The 15,484-nt window shown below is 38.9% G+C and overlaps 2 protein-coding genes across 2 annotated transcripts; one reads left to right on the forward strand and one right to left on the reverse strand.

Annotated features, from left to right (window-relative positions):
* Positions 1–1,301: 1,301 nt before the first annotated feature.
* eef1akmt2 (EEF1A lysine methyltransferase 2) lies at positions 1,302–6,935 on the reverse strand. The gene is made up of 6 exons (XM_074675681.1): positions 6,801–6,935; positions 6,357–6,422; positions 5,325–5,439; positions 4,802–4,909; positions 3,072–3,288; positions 1,302–1,550 (listed from the first exon to the last, which is right to left on the reverse strand). The coding sequence occupies exons 1-6, from the start codon at positions 6,911–6,913 to the stop codon at positions 1,456–1,458; spliced, it is 714 nt and encodes a 237-aa protein (XP_074531782.1). The 5' UTR covers positions 6,914–6,935; the 3' UTR covers positions 1,302–1,455.
* Positions 6,912–15,186, forward strand: abraxas2 (abraxas 2, BRISC complex subunit). Its single transcript, XM_074675680.1, has 9 exons — positions 6,912–7,085; positions 8,790–8,880; positions 9,324–9,360; positions 9,704–9,770; positions 10,118–10,308; positions 10,619–10,741; positions 11,351–11,435; positions 11,517–11,634; positions 11,896–15,186. Exons 1-9 carry the CDS (start codon positions 6,912–6,914, stop codon positions 12,471–12,473), a joined length of 1,464 nt encoding a protein of 487 aa, XP_074531781.1. The 3' UTR covers positions 12,474–15,186.
* Positions 15,187–15,484: the final 298 nt, after the last annotated feature.

Genomic DNA, 15,484 nt, shown 5'->3' on the forward strand with positions numbered 1-15,484 from the left:
TTCTCCAGATTCTTGTAAAAGTTAACTATTTTCTGTAAAACTTTTTCTGTAATGTGGTTTCTTAGAGTGAATATCATAGTTATTCAATTGAGGGGGCTTTATGGGGGAGGTCTCACTTCATGGGAAAATGTCCAAGAGAGCTGTAATGTGGGCATAATATGAACATCCAGGCAGGATATCCAGAGCCTTGTAAAATTCCAGGGGATGATTCTTATAAAGCTTGTGTGTTTACTCAACTGCATGCCTCAACATCCACGCTCTTCATTGGTTGTCTGGCTTAGTTTGCAATTAGGACCCAGAGTTTGGCAGTTATTAATGATGCCATTCAGAGAGGAAATGGCAGAAAGGCTTCTTAACCAACAGACGCTGTGGCCTCCTGTTTACTCAGTATGTCAGGGGTTCTTAATCATGCTCCTCGGGACCTCAAGCTCTGCTGGTTTCCAGTTTAGCCAATTAAGTCCAGGCTATTTTTCACATGACATGAAAGATGGATGCAATTAATGAGCATGTTAGACAGAACAGTGGTTTTCAAACTGCAGGTCAAGACTCTCAACAGGATTCTTGCAACACAATTTGAGGAGCTGTGAGATGATTTATGGTATAGATAAATGTGTACAATTTGCATTATATGAATTTGCTCTTTTGGAAGAATTTATATATATATATATATATATATATATATATATATATATATATATATATATATATATATATATATATATATATATATATATATATATATACAGAATATATTTCAACCCCCAAAACATCTCCAAAATCAAAACAATAATTGAACAGTAAAGCTACTGTAAATAGCATCCTGGAAGAAATATTACTTGATGCATCTGTGTGTGCTACAAGGTGAAGAGTTCACATATGAAAGGCTCTTGATGCCACAACACATGGTGAACAACATTAAATCACAAGGGTCAGAGGAAAGTCATGTTGCTCAGGAGTAAATGGTTTCATTTGAACTCTTCACATTATACCAAATCTAATAATAAGCTTCTTGCCTACTTTGACCTTTTAGCGTAGTTCAAATTTGCCATTTAAAATCAGTTTTTGATTTATCACCGACTATTTGGCCTGGTTTGGTTTTGCACCCAAATCAGGAATGTGCAAGTAGTGGCAGTATCTGAAAGTTAAAAAAAATCTGAAAGAAAATGGTTTTAGTTTGAAAGGCCCTATGAACTAAAACTGAAAAAAGCAATTTGTCTTGCTGTGTCAATCCTTTAAATCAACAAGAAAAATTGAAATACCAACAACAACTAAACAAGAACTGATTTATTCTGGTTAAAATAACTCAAATACACTGTACATCTGCTTCATTTGACAGTTTGTATAAAGACTATCAGTTGATCTTGTACAAAACATCACAAATGTAACAAACAGGAAAATCACTGTAGAGCTTATGGCACATTAAAAGAGAAACCTCACAGGAACACATGTAAATAATTATGTCCTCTTGAAAATAAGTGCTGTCACACTGTTGCCTGTCTTGCCTCCAAACTGGAACTTAGGTGTAGGCAACTCCTGGACCAATTCAAATCCTGTGAGGCAACACAGAGAAAACGTGCTGGTTAAGGAATGTGCATAATGCAAACTATAAGAACATCAACATACTGCCTTAAACTCAGATGCCAAGAATCCTTTCTGACTGACAGCAGCTACAGAGGGGTTAGGAGGAGCACTTTGAGTCAAGATCTATCCATCCACCATCTGTGAGGCTTCCTGGGGCCGAGTAAAGACAGGCTGTCAGTGTGACAGATGAGATCTCCAGGCCCCTTTGGCCCCCTGCAGGCTCTCCAGAGTGACTACAGCGAGAGGACTGACAGCTACTGGAAGAGTGCCGAAAGTCAGACTTTACAAGGCTGTTGTTGCCTGCAGCTCAACTCAACCTGCCAGGTAACTGTCACCTGAGTTGAAATATGCTGGTGTTTTGACTGAGGGTCAGACGACAAAGCAGTTGAGAATAAAGATGTTACAAGGCAGACAGACACAACTGTAAATCACACAGATGAACTTTCATTCATCATCCATATATTTATAGAATTTAACATTTTCTCAGTGATTTAGCTCAAGAACAGCACACAATTACTAATGAGTGTCATCAGACAGCATACTATATCATTTTTCATAGCTACCAGTCTTCTTCTTCACTCTTTTCTTTTAAGAACAATGCAACCTATAGTTTTAGTACGACCACTTGCTGATCAGGGGAAATCATGACGCATGAATTGCCATGTTCCCCTTGCATGAACATGCTAATACACTTATAATAATAATGTTTGACCAATTAAGCCATCATTATAAGGTGATCTTTCATGAATAAGGATTTTTTCATACATGTGAAAAGCACTTCCAGTGGTCCAATTTTGTTTCAACTCTTTAATGCACATTTTGGCTCTGAGGCGGCTGTAAATCATGATAATTAATTTTGTTAAAAGTAAATTCCCACTATCTTTTTCACTAAAGAAACACTGTGTCATGGTTTAAAAACAGGCCATGATGCCAAAAAGTCTTTTAAGTTATCCCTAAGCAGAGGATGGTTACATGTCTTGCTGCTTAAGGCTGATGTACAAATGTTATCCAGAAACAGTTACAGGGTAATTTTACCCTTTACCCTGTTTACAGGCTATTGAACTCAATGACATGTAAATCTGTTGCTACTCTTTCTTACCAGTTGCTCTTTGAAATGACTCTGGACAAAACTCATCCCTTGTTTTGCTTTCTAACACTGGCCAAGACTTAAGTACCAACCTTTGGCAGCACTCAGAAAATGGAGTGAACTGCTACAGGTGGAAACTACTAACCTTTGACCTCTCTTGCATAATGTCAAAGAGTCAAACCTGTATGTGGAATGACTTGACATAATTTGCAGTTTATACCTCTGACCAAAGATCAAACTTATAGACACAACTTCATTATTTAGCTTTTTTGAAAGAGAATTAATTCATCTTGTGTGACAACTGAATAGCAGAATACACTTCCAAGCAAAACCCAAGCAACTGATTCATGAGGAGATTAACTATACTGAACAATATTTTTGAAAATTAAACATTAATCATTACCTTCACTGAATCTTTCCAGCAGCTGCTCTTTGGTCCAGTTACAGGAGGTAATTACAAAGTATCCTTGGCTCTTGAGAGCATCTTTCAGGGCCTGGACATACAATTTTTTTCCCTCCTTTGTGTTGTCTGGGTTTAAGCTTATGGCATCAAATGTTCCTTTGTCAATGCAGACATCGAAATTTTTAAGCTCCCCATGACAGTTTAAAAAATCCATTTCCTGAAAATAGAGAAAAATAAAATGTTAAGGAAAGGTTTCTTTTTAAAAACACAGGGCAGAGGTAAAGCCTACAACTAAGGTAGTCTGGTGTTATCTGCTGCAGTCATGTGTCAGCATCAAGCAGCATCCAGTGTGCCAGACTCCAGTGGTCAACTTAAATACTGAATTCTAGCTAGTGATATTTACAGCTGCTAATTCTGCTGACGTGAAAAAGCCTCTTTATCTGGGCAGACAGTCAACAGACAGTTAATGCTTCATGGGGGAGCTAAACAGCCTTATACTGCACTCAAACACCCTTGATTAAGAGAAAGTGTTATTTATGAAAGAGGCCAACATATCCACACATTACTACACGTGATCTGTGTGGAGTGTGAGCCTGTTTGATGGACAAACTGGGAGGATGTTGAAGGAATGCATGAAGGTGGTGGGTCAAAGCAGCAGTGGCAACGAGACTTGATGAAGAAGCTTTACATCATGAGGTGAAAAAAACAACTGGAGAATCCACATCAGCAAATTCACACAAACCATTCAGGCATTCTGTTTCACTGAAGAGATGAATGAGATGCCCACATACCATCTCTCACAAGTACACACTCATACAGTCATGGCGCTCTCCCTGTTCAGGTAAGGTCAATATTGACTCCTGTGGAAAGCTTTCTGCCCCTGCAAAGCACACGGTGCTACAGCGGAGAGATGCATATGACATACATTGGTACACAGGAAGGAAAAATCAGTCATGATCACATCTCCTATATAGCGGGCAGCTTTTAAAGCTTGTTTTTCTTGCAGATATATGTTAGTAGAAGTGTTACATCCTGCCAATGCATTGGGGTTTGAAGTGGTATGGTATGAATGCTGGGCACATTTCCATCATTTCCAGGGCCTTCTTCCAACCCAACTCTCCCACATAGTAAACAGAGGAGAGTTTCCTCTAACTATCACAGGTCCAGGCTGGCTCACAGCATGTTCTAAAGTTTAAATTATATTGTTGGAATGTATGGGAGTTGTTTTGTATTTTGATTTATATATGGCATAAGACAAAATAGCTTTAAGAGATGCTGCTGGCCTAATATATGTTCATATACTGTTCAAGTAATCTAGTAAAACTGCTCAATCCCCATTTTATTTCATGGCTGCAGATCTCTGTTTAACAATATTACACAGAATGACTGTGTAGACACACTAAAAAGGTTTCCTTCTTGAACAAATGACCACTTGGCTGTTCACTATAAATGTTATTCACAAGTTACAGTATGGAGTCCCTTTTGCTCACCTGTAACCTTCTGCTGCATCTGCTGCAGACAGTGCTCATACCTTTGGAGCTGCATCACACTCTACTGGACAAGCTATGTAATACTATGTTTCTGAATCTGACATAAATACAATGATCTAATTGCAAAAAAGAGAATGTAAGGAACATGATGCTCCATTGGCTGCTTTTTATGATGTGGTCTCAGTTTGCATTTGGTTTTTAATATTTCTAAGATTTAAAAACAAAGAAAGTTGGACCCACCTTTACAGGGACTTCTGTGAAGTCCTCAGCCTGCAAAACATTTCTGGCCAGTTCTACAGACGCTGGTGAATAATCTATACCAGTCAGATTCCTGTATCCCTGTTTGGCCTTGACACACAAAAACAGATACATTTTAAGAAAAAAAAAAAGCCCCTAATTTAAGTTAAAGCAGTCTGATAACAAACTTAGCATGGAAACCTTGCTGTCATGCGTTAAGAATTTAATGATCATCACTAAAAGCACACTTTTCACTTGACACCAAGCACCAAGCATGGTCACTCATCTTTGCTTAGGTTTTTAAATCACTTTGACTTTTGCTGTTGTCTCACTACAATGGATAAGTATTTGGCTTTCAAAGCAACACTAAGTAGTGTCATCGATAAAAACATCCCAGTTATACTGTATATAATCAATCCAATTTGTAGTAGCTGTGTCATCTCTGGGTTTTTTAAGACAGACCCTCTAAGACTTGGGAAATAAAGCTGGTGAAAGTTATGTCACAACATTGTCAGATTTTACTCACAAGCTCAACTAAAAAGGCCCCATTTCCAGTGCCAATGTCAAGAATGGTGGCATCTTCTGAAATCTTAGCAGCAGTCATCCATCGCAGTACTCGGCTCATGCTTTCCTCACCAAACCTTATGACAAATGAGGGGAAAAAAATATTTTAGATATGAGAAAGACTACCTTACGATACAAATAGCACTGTGATAATCACAAGAATTTATTTTTCCTGTAGCTACTGTAGCCCATTGGAAATATTACATTGCTAATTTAGATGCATACTCCATAATTGTTGTCACTATTCATGCAATAACCCATCGCTTATGCCAATATTTATATACCATATTGTGATGCCCCTGCAGCGCCATCAGATTTGGTGATGTTATCTTGGAGGTGGATCTGACCTGTGCTTTCCTTTTGGAGCACTCTGCTTGGGGTAACTAAGCACGGCTGGGCTGAAGTTACTGAAACACTTGCAATCACCAACACACTTTCTTGGCTTCCCTCTTCACAGGTACTTTTTATTTTGGTTCTGCCTGGTTATGATTTCCTAGGGTAACTTTTTGCTTTGTTTGTAATTTAAAAACATTTACACACATACCTTCCACTCATGCACACCACACACCACAGATTCTGCTGACCTGTCACACCTTGTTCAGTTAATAGATAAATTTTGAATTCTAATTTGGTTTAATCTGATTTGATAAAGTATCATTTTAAACAAGGTACATGGTATTTGCCTACCTTTTGTCATGATCTCTTGAGCTGCACCGTGACAATATATTCTTATTCTTATTAATAGAACGTACATTCTTTATTCTATGATTATATTTCATTTTCTTACACAATACTTATGCACACACACACACACCAGTTACGTATATCTATCTATCTATCTATCTATATATATATATATATATATATATATATATATATATATATATATATATATATATATATATATATATACTATTTTTAACCTTATCTTTAATAGAAGTTGCTATAAATAAAAATAGGCAACTTTCCAAAGGGAAATTAAATTTATGATTACCAGATATCACCAACATCCCCAATTTCTCTGAATGTCTCCAGTTCTTGTTGATAAGTATCTTCCCAGCTGTAAAATAGGACATTCACTGATAAAAAACAGTTAACACAGACAGCAGTAAGTTGGGTTTGAAACACGCTATCTTGTAGAGCAAAAACTTAGACAAAAAATGTACAAAGCAACAATTTAGCATACCATGCTGAACCACTTAATATGGATACTAATGTCTGTAAAGCTCTAACTGTGATACCAACTGTTGGACAAAACCCCAAGACAAGATGTGACTTGAAGCCTTCTGGAAAAATAAGCACCCTGAAAGGCTCTTCTTTGGCTCTTATGTTGCATGCTGTTATGCTCGTGGATGCATCAATGGTGGAACAGCACGATAATAACGGATCACCCTAAAATAACTCTTAGCAAACGGAGCTAGCGAAACCAAACACTCACTATTCTTTGGTCCCGAGTTTAGAAGGTTCAAAATCTGTATCCGAGCCTCTGTCTTCCTCTGGGTCCGAGTTATTTCCACCCCAGCCATGTGAGCTTTGGTGGGCTTCTTCCATGGCTGTCAACACGTCGCCTACTGTTCCCACAATACATTGCGTTGGAGGAAGAGCGTTTGCAACCGCAGGGGGCATCGGGATTGACAGGGATGTTTCCATCATGGCGGCATCCATTTCAGGTTATACTTTTAGTTCTGTGTGTTATCACAGCGCCAACAGCAACTCAGATCATGTAAGTATTTACATTTATGCCGACAGAGTAACACGCGAAGGCTGCTCGGGGGTCCGTTGCTCTGCGGTTTGTCCAATCGTCAGTCAACGCCATTAGTTTATGTTGTTTTTCAGTGTCATCATCCTGTTGCTGGCTAGCTAGTATTGGTTCCGTCTATTTACCGCGGGGTACGGTATCATCAAACAGGATTTCGACAGCCATAAGAGGACGTGACTGCTCGTTTTAAAGAGAGCTGTCTTAAACAGATACGACTGGGTCATTTACGTAGCTACATGGGGAATATGCTTAGACAACTTTTATTTTAGTCAAGGAAGTGATATCCTGGAAGATTGAGTTTCAGGGCATAGTCAGTAGTTAGCTGCTTAGCATGTTAGCTAAGCCTCCAAAGCGAGTGACTTCCGTGTTTCGGTGCTATAAGTCACTATACACAACCCAATTGGTTATCTTAAAACATCTGTGTATGTAACTGTTACACTAAATAAGTTACTTTTAAATGCATGACAATAAACTCGCTTTTTATTTTGTAATTTACCGGATTAGCCTGTTAGTTTCATAGCTAATGTTGGTGTAATTGCTAAATCATTCAAGTCGATAACATTTAATACATTTATATTTTACAGTCGTTACATTAATTTTCTTGCAATCTTCATCGACCCTTTCTTAAGAAAACACAGTCTATACCAGATTCTCAGAGCTTGTGGCATTGGAAAGAAACGATTGAGGAAACAGGTAGGCTAAATAAGCTAACGCCGGGTGATGTTTACATGCCTTCTCCATCTGACAGAACTTTGAGAGTCGGGCAGGTCTGTCGCTGTTCAATACAAGTTTGCTAACATTCCTGACATAGAAGGGAAAAGAACTGCACTGTTGTTTATCTTTTTCTTCACTGAACAGTTAAGTTCGAAGGTATAAGGAAGTTGCCCATTTCCTTTAAATTTCTTTTGATATTTTGTACACTTTGATGCCCATTTATTATTTTTAATCTAACGCATTATTAGTTGGTCCATTAGCATTGCAGACTGTTAGAAATCACCAGTTTCTCCATTTACTACTGAAACATTTATCCCAATCTAAGTCATTTCTGTAGTAGTTTCTGTATGTTTTATTCAAGAATTAACTTCTAGACTTGTATTTGTTATTTTTTGTCTCATGTGTTGATCTATTGTTATGAATAGCATTACCACCCACATTTTCAAGAAATATAACTCTGAATACCGTAGGCATTCTGTTCACTCAAAGTGTTATTAATTGTAACATGTATTTTTACCACCAAATTGTGTAAATGCTGGCTTGTCCAAAAGATGCGTGAATGGTTTGTCTCTGTAGTCCCACATTGGCTCAGAAGTTCGTATTGAGTAGCTGTGAATTGAATCCAATGTGTTATAAAGCCGATTTTCTCCCCTCAAAACTCACTTTATGTCAATAAATGAGTAAAACCAGGAGTTGGAAATATGTTTCACCTCATCTCTAAGTCAAAGGTCTCCAGGGTTCTTAATTTCAGACCCTCAATCAAAACCATAATATTTAGAAAGAAACAATTTTTGACATAAAACATATTTCTCTAAAGCATTAGAAGTTGTCACTGGTACATTTGTCATAATAATGCTTGACTCATATTTTCAAATATTCTGTATCTCATTTATTTTGATTCTAATTTTATGTTTAACAACTAAGTAATGAATGTACTATTGTGTTTTTACACAGGAGGGCTTCCTATTAGGAGAAGTAAGACAAGAAGAGACTGTCAGCATTAGTGACGCACAGATCAGTAGTGCAGAATTACTGCAGGTAGTAGGTAAGTCCCATAATGGAACCATAATAGCTCAACATAGTTTTGGGCAATAGACAGCAACATTCTGTTTGCTGTCTGTGATGGAAAGCTTCAAAATCAGGAGTTCACATGATCACATGCTTTGTTACAAAATACATTTTTCAGACGTAACAGCCAGGAAGGCACTAGTGTAAATAATTTAACTAACACTAACTTTCTTTCCTGTAACTGCATCACGAAAAAGTATTTTTTCAGTGTAACATGGCAGTAAAATAATCACTGCCTTGCAAGATCAGGTTTAAAAGGTGGCTTTAAGAGAACTACAGATCTTTTTTTGGGTTGTATGAATCACATGACTGTAGCTTGGAGTCTTGTGTTTTGGTGTTATATTTTGGGGGTTACACATTAAGCGCGCTGTGATTTCTTGCTGTCTAACTGAAACATCTGTCCCTGTTTTTTCCCAACAGAAATCCACAACCATGATCCTTGTGCACAGTTGTTTAGGTAAGATACAAGCTTTTTATTCATGTACAGGTGATATTGTCATCATGAAGAAATGAACCAGTAGCTCTTATAGATATTTAGAATATATACAATTACTGTTTTCTGTGAGAAGGTTTGCCTTTGTGGAGAGATTCTTTTGCCTTCTTAGTGATAAGTTACTATAAATTTAGATGCACTGTTAAGTGGCTACATCATTTCAGAACTTGTTGAGTTAATTTGACATTGAACAGTAGATGGCTCCATCTGACAAGATTAAGTGACAGAAGTAGGCCAAGGCAGAGGAGGAGTAGGAACGCGATGAATCAGTTTTGACTAACTTGTTTTGTTTTTGCCTTCTCATCAGCTTTTATGACTACGCAGGCAAAATCAATGAAGAAAGTCTCAACAGCATTCTTAAAGATAGGCGGAAAGTAAGTGAAACTTTTTCTTACATTGTCAGAACATTGTGGCTCTCCAGTGATGCCTTCCTATCACCTCTTAGCAAAAGTTATATTAAAATAGCCCCTAAAATACAGATGTCGGATCTTAATTAAAGTTTTATATTAGTTTATGATTCATTGACTCCAATTAATTCTTACTGCAAAATGCAGTATTCCCCTAACATACATGAAACATTTCAGAAGTGACTGTAGAAATCTTAAAACAATCTGCTCTGATCTTAAACAGACTATATTAATTTAACTGTAGTTACTCTGGATACCGGACTTATTCCTGTATTAAAAAAAACTCATTGTCTGCTGTCCCCTCATATGTGTAGAACGTAATTGGTTGGTACCGGTTTCGGAGAAACACACAGCAGCAGATGTCGTTCAGAGAACAGATCATCCACAAGCAGCTGACTGAGCTGCTTGGTGTGCCCGACCTCGTCTTCCTTCTTTTCAGCTTCATCTCCACCGCCAACAGCTCCACACATGCACTGGAGTATGTGCTCTTCAGACCTAACCGCAGGTAATGACTGGATGTAGACCTGCATGGGCAAACATACTGTCATACAGAACACAGATGCATCAGTCAAAATTCTGTCTGATGAATAGATATCCTTTGTTGTTGAGACCCCTGTATCATAAAATGACATAAATTGAGGTGTCAGGGTTAGACAAATAAATATGCACACCCTTCCTGTTGCCAATCATCATTTATATTTCTGAAATAACTGGGGGGTTCAAAAACTTGAGGAAGTTTGTATTTTTGTTGATAGTTGTTATGCAAACTATTCCTGAAAAAGTAAGCCATGTTTAAGTTTGTCTCATTTACTCAGTAGGTACAACCAGAGGATCACACTCACAATCCCAAACCTCGGCAACACAAGCCAGCAGGAATACAAAGTATCCTCAGTGCCCAACACCTCACTTAACTACACCCAGGTCATCAAAGAGCATGGGTAAGTCCTAACTACATTTTTAACACAAGGGGTTTATTACTCAAACATCTTATCTGAGAATTTGTGAGAGTTGTAGCAGCCACTTATTTTCACATAATGGCGTACGACAGCTTCACTCCCAGGGCCTATTATATGTGTCCCTCTCTCACCATACTAGTGCCCAAACCACTGGGAGTTTTCTTTTCCACTGAAATTTGTCTTTTTAACGGAATTCACTTCTGGTGCAGACATAACAGGTCTATTTGCCACTGTTCAACACCAGCACCAGCACCCAGGATTCTCAAGACTGCTTGCTTCTGTATACTTGACTCTGTGTTTTAGGGGTATTGGCATTCATGCATGGGACTGACTGCAGTTGAAAGCTGGTATGCTGCACATGCTTCTGCCTATATTTCTGTCTTTGTGTCTAAATTTAGAGACACTTTATTCTATGGCTGAAGGGTTGAATATTTCATGTCGGTGTCATCTGTTGTGCAAGGTGCCCTGTGTACCCAGCAGCTGAAGATACAGTTTTTTTCATTTACTTGTTCAATAGTTAATTGTGTGTTGCAGCAAGCTTGTATGGTTTAATCTTATACATTATTTGTTAAACAATGAACATATTTACAGGGCGGAATTCTTTGACAAAGATGGTGTAATGAAGGATATCCGAACAATATTCCAAGTCTACAGTGCACTGCAAGATAAAGTGCAGGTGAGTTGAAAACAGGTGACAGGATCTAAGATATGTTGTGATGGAAAGTTTTCCACCTTCACCCGTGTTTCTTGTTTTAAGGCTGTGTGTGGGGAGGTAGAACAAAGTGAACGAGTGAAGGAGAAAATTCAAGAGGATGTGAACAAACTCAAACAACAAATTGCTCTCAGGAAACGCAAGACGGCAGAAGAAGAAAGAAGTTAGTACCTATTCTGTGATTGGCATGCTGGAGTCATAATGCCATTGTGTTGTTTTTATGTGTGCAGGTGTAATAACAAACTGGCTTCACATCGGCCACAAAAAGTGGAGAAGAGAAATGTGTGACCGAGGTTTTGAAGTTTTTCAATTCTTTTGAGTTGATGTTTTCCCTCAGGCTTGTTTTAAACGTATGATCAGTCAACCAGTCAAACTCGATTCCCTCTCATTTAAGTGTTTAACATCTTCCCTCTCTGTTTCACAGGGCTCCGTGAGTCCCAGAATGCAGACTCTCATTCCACTTCAGAGGAAAACACAGACCCATCTGAGGCTTCCTCTCTGTCAAGGATAACTTTCCACACACCTCCTGCCCCAGAGCGGCCAAGTACCTCACCTAACCCCCCATCTTATTCTGACCTCTTGTCCCAGGGTGACTCTCTGCTCTCATCTTCTTCCCCGCCAACAAGCGCTGCCCTTCTGCCAAGGCCCCAAGCTGTAGGTTCTCCGGGTCATCCTAACCCCGGCCCACTGGGGATGGGCCTGGGCCTTGGGCTTGGCCTAGGCCACAGTGCCACCTCTAATCCTGTCACCACTCCCAGCAGCCCCTACCTTGGCAATGGTGACGGATCAAGCTCTGACTCGTTAGATAGACAAGCTGCAGGGCAGGAGGACGATGAAGATGATGAGGACGAGGAGGATGAGGAAGACGAGGACAGTAGCGAATATGAGAACTTATTGAGCGAAGCCCCACATCTGCCACTGGCTTCTGCAAGTGTTTTAGTGCAAGGCCGACCGGCTGCACTTAGTCCTGATGGGGACGCTCGTGGCTCACAGACCACATAAAAACATGCCACAGGGTGTGTACGGGACACAAGTTAGTGACACACCTTGAGAGGGTGGCATCTCAAGCAATCAAAGATAGACAAATATAGACAAAAGAAGTGCCAGTCCTGAAAGTGAAAGGCATGCACAGGTGGTGTCCCTCTGTGAGTGATTTCTCCTCATCTTAGTCTGATCTCCATTTTAAGGGGAAATTCACTAGGCTTCGCTGGCTCAACAGGTGTGTCTCTCACTGGGGGAAAAGTCGTCTTATTTAATAATTTCTTTATGGAATGGGGTCTATCTTGGTACTCCAGGGTTGAAGTGTCTGTTTTCAGGGCTGGAAGTAGATACCACAGAGTAAGTCATGCCAACTGGTTGGCAAGCCGGCTACTTAAAAGACAGACCCTACTCCACACTATCTTTTTTTGTTTTTGTTTCACAATTGCATCACCAATTCTGAGCACCCACTCTTGCATTACCTCTTGCACATTGTTTTGCCTTCCTTTAAACGAACAATCTCAGAAAAATAATGGGAAAATATTTTGCAGCCTTCATTTTTTTAAAATAAGATAGGCAAATGGTTGTTATGTTTTTATTTTTTGATTTGAAGAAAGAGATATATTTGTAATTAGAATTTCTTTATCATGCACATTTTCTTATTTGATTTTTGACATGTTTACCATATTCCAGTCTTTCATTAATCATACAGTTGCCTATTTAAATGATAAAAAATAGATTTCAAACTAAATTTACTCTGCCACTTCTTTAATGGGTGCTTTATAAATGCATATATACTATATATATATATATTTTGTCGATTAACAGTTAATCTAATTTGATTGACAAGAATGTCAATGTCTTGTTCCTCTTGGATAACACTGAAATTGTATGCGCTTTGCTGCACTAAACAAAATTTAAAATTTCTTTATAATTGTGCTTTACCAATGCTGACATGTTGTGCCACTTGAGTCGTCCTCTTTGACCACCCTGGGCCAAACTCGGCTCAGGTTTTTGTGTGTTGTATGGGGTTCACAGGGCAAACACAATGTACTGTAGCTTTACTAACCAATGCTTAAGGTTCCCTTTCTGCTGCTGCAACCGAGAGAGCTACCACTAAAAAATCTGCATTTGTCTGTCTGTTTTTCTTCTTTACATAAAAACTTGGCTGCTACTTCCACTTCACCATGCTGGTTGTCTCCAATACTACTGATTGTGATCGTATAACCACTTCAAGTTCACTTCTCACTGACTTATTCTCTATTAAATTCAAGATGCAAGGCTGATACCCCCTGTAGTGTATGAATTTCAACCTATGGAAACAGAGCGTGCGAACACCTCCCTGGGTTGGTATTGCTAACAGCAGACCCCAAGCATTCTGGCCTTGTCAGGCCATTATGTGTACGGACCTGGATGATTTGATAGAAATATTTTAACCTTGCTTCAGTGCCTTTCGCCCGGGGCAGTTTCTGTCTGCACATGGAACACATTCATAGATCTTTGATTTCAGGAGATAATATATCAAAATGTGTTGATTGCAATAATCTACTGCTGGCTTTCTCTCCTCGGTTGTATCCCTCTTTTCCTATCATGTCCTGTTTTAACTACCTGAAACAGTACTTCCTTAAAGCTGTGTTTTCCTTTTTTATGTTCATTGATGACTTCTAAGTGGACATGGTTGCAGCTCTGGCTTTGCTTGCATTAACATCTAAAACTGGAATTTAAACTGTCAGGGGGAATGGTAACAGATACTTTCAGCAAAACAAAGAGGGTAATGGTGAGCATGACTGAAATGCAGATGATTTAAAAAAAAAAAAAAACAACAACATCTGGCCTGTTTGAAAAGAGTGAGTTGGAAGTGGTTGAGTGGTGCTGGATGTGGGACGCCCTCCCTGCATGAACTGGTTTCGACACCATTATATTCAGCATGGACAGACGTTTTCACTGTGGAGGACATCTTACATCAGCAGGTTGCACTTGGTTTGAAAATGAAGACTTGTTGCTGAGAGAAGCTAATGCCTTGTGAACAAACTCTGCTTTATATACACAACCTGTTTGTATATCATGTTTTCTGCCTTAGAGTCATTTACTTTGCCCTGATGTGTAATGCCAATGCATCACTTATCAGGAACTGGCACTCAAAATGTTACTTATTAATCACCAAGAGTAACACAATCACTTAATGTTAAAAGACATGACAAAATCAGTTTGTTGGGAGTATGCTTCCCTTGAGTACTGGAATATAATAAAGAAATGTTTGATGAATGTATTGTAGACAAAGGAGGGGTAGCATTTTGAGCAGCACTTACTGTATAAGCTTGTCTAAGTTGAGTGTTGTGGTATAGAGCTTACATTATCAATCTGAGTCCTCACTTTTTATCCTGGCCCTCAGTCCCTAGATCATTGCTTTTAAGTCTTTTTTTTCTGCTCTGGTACTGAGGCCCACTGGCATATAACACGAGAGGACTTAGATTGTTAGGATCCTATACCTTTCGAGTTCCAACATAGTACAAATACAACTACACATAAGTACTCTTACTGTATGGGTCGACCCTTCCCGTCCTTTCCCTGATGGGCCATTGCAACATCAACACCTCCCTGAAAGCACAAAGTCCAGTGCACAGCTTAGATCTTCTGAGCTCATATCTTGATACGTGAACTTGACAAAAGCAGACCAAGGACTTCGTTGAGAAGCACAGAGAAAATATGGGTCTAAGAGCTGGGGATAATAAATGAGACATGCTTATGTGATACATTGTGCCTTTGTTGTCTTATTCTGGTAAATGCAGCGAGACTTTATCTGATAGTGATGTTTTCATTCTTTAAATGCATGCATATACACTAGCGCTCGTTTTATTTCAGCAAAATGTGTTTGCAAGCTAACTATTTTAAAGAATCTAAAAACTAAAACAAAATGTCAGTTATGCCAAACCAAAACTTGTACATTTATTTCAAATGTCTATTTCTCTGCGCAAAACCTACTGGTGCTTGTGCCAATGACATCACTGTGGAGTGGGACGGGCTGTGATGTAAAC

This window comes from Halichoeres trimaculatus, unplaced genomic scaffold, assembly GCF_033239565.1.
Source record: "Halichoeres trimaculatus isolate MK-OKI-2021-1 unplaced genomic scaffold, fHalTri1.1 fHalTri1_scaffold_8, whole genome shotgun sequence".
Lineage (NCBI taxonomy): Eukaryota > Metazoa > Chordata > Actinopteri > Labriformes > Labridae > Halichoeres > Halichoeres trimaculatus.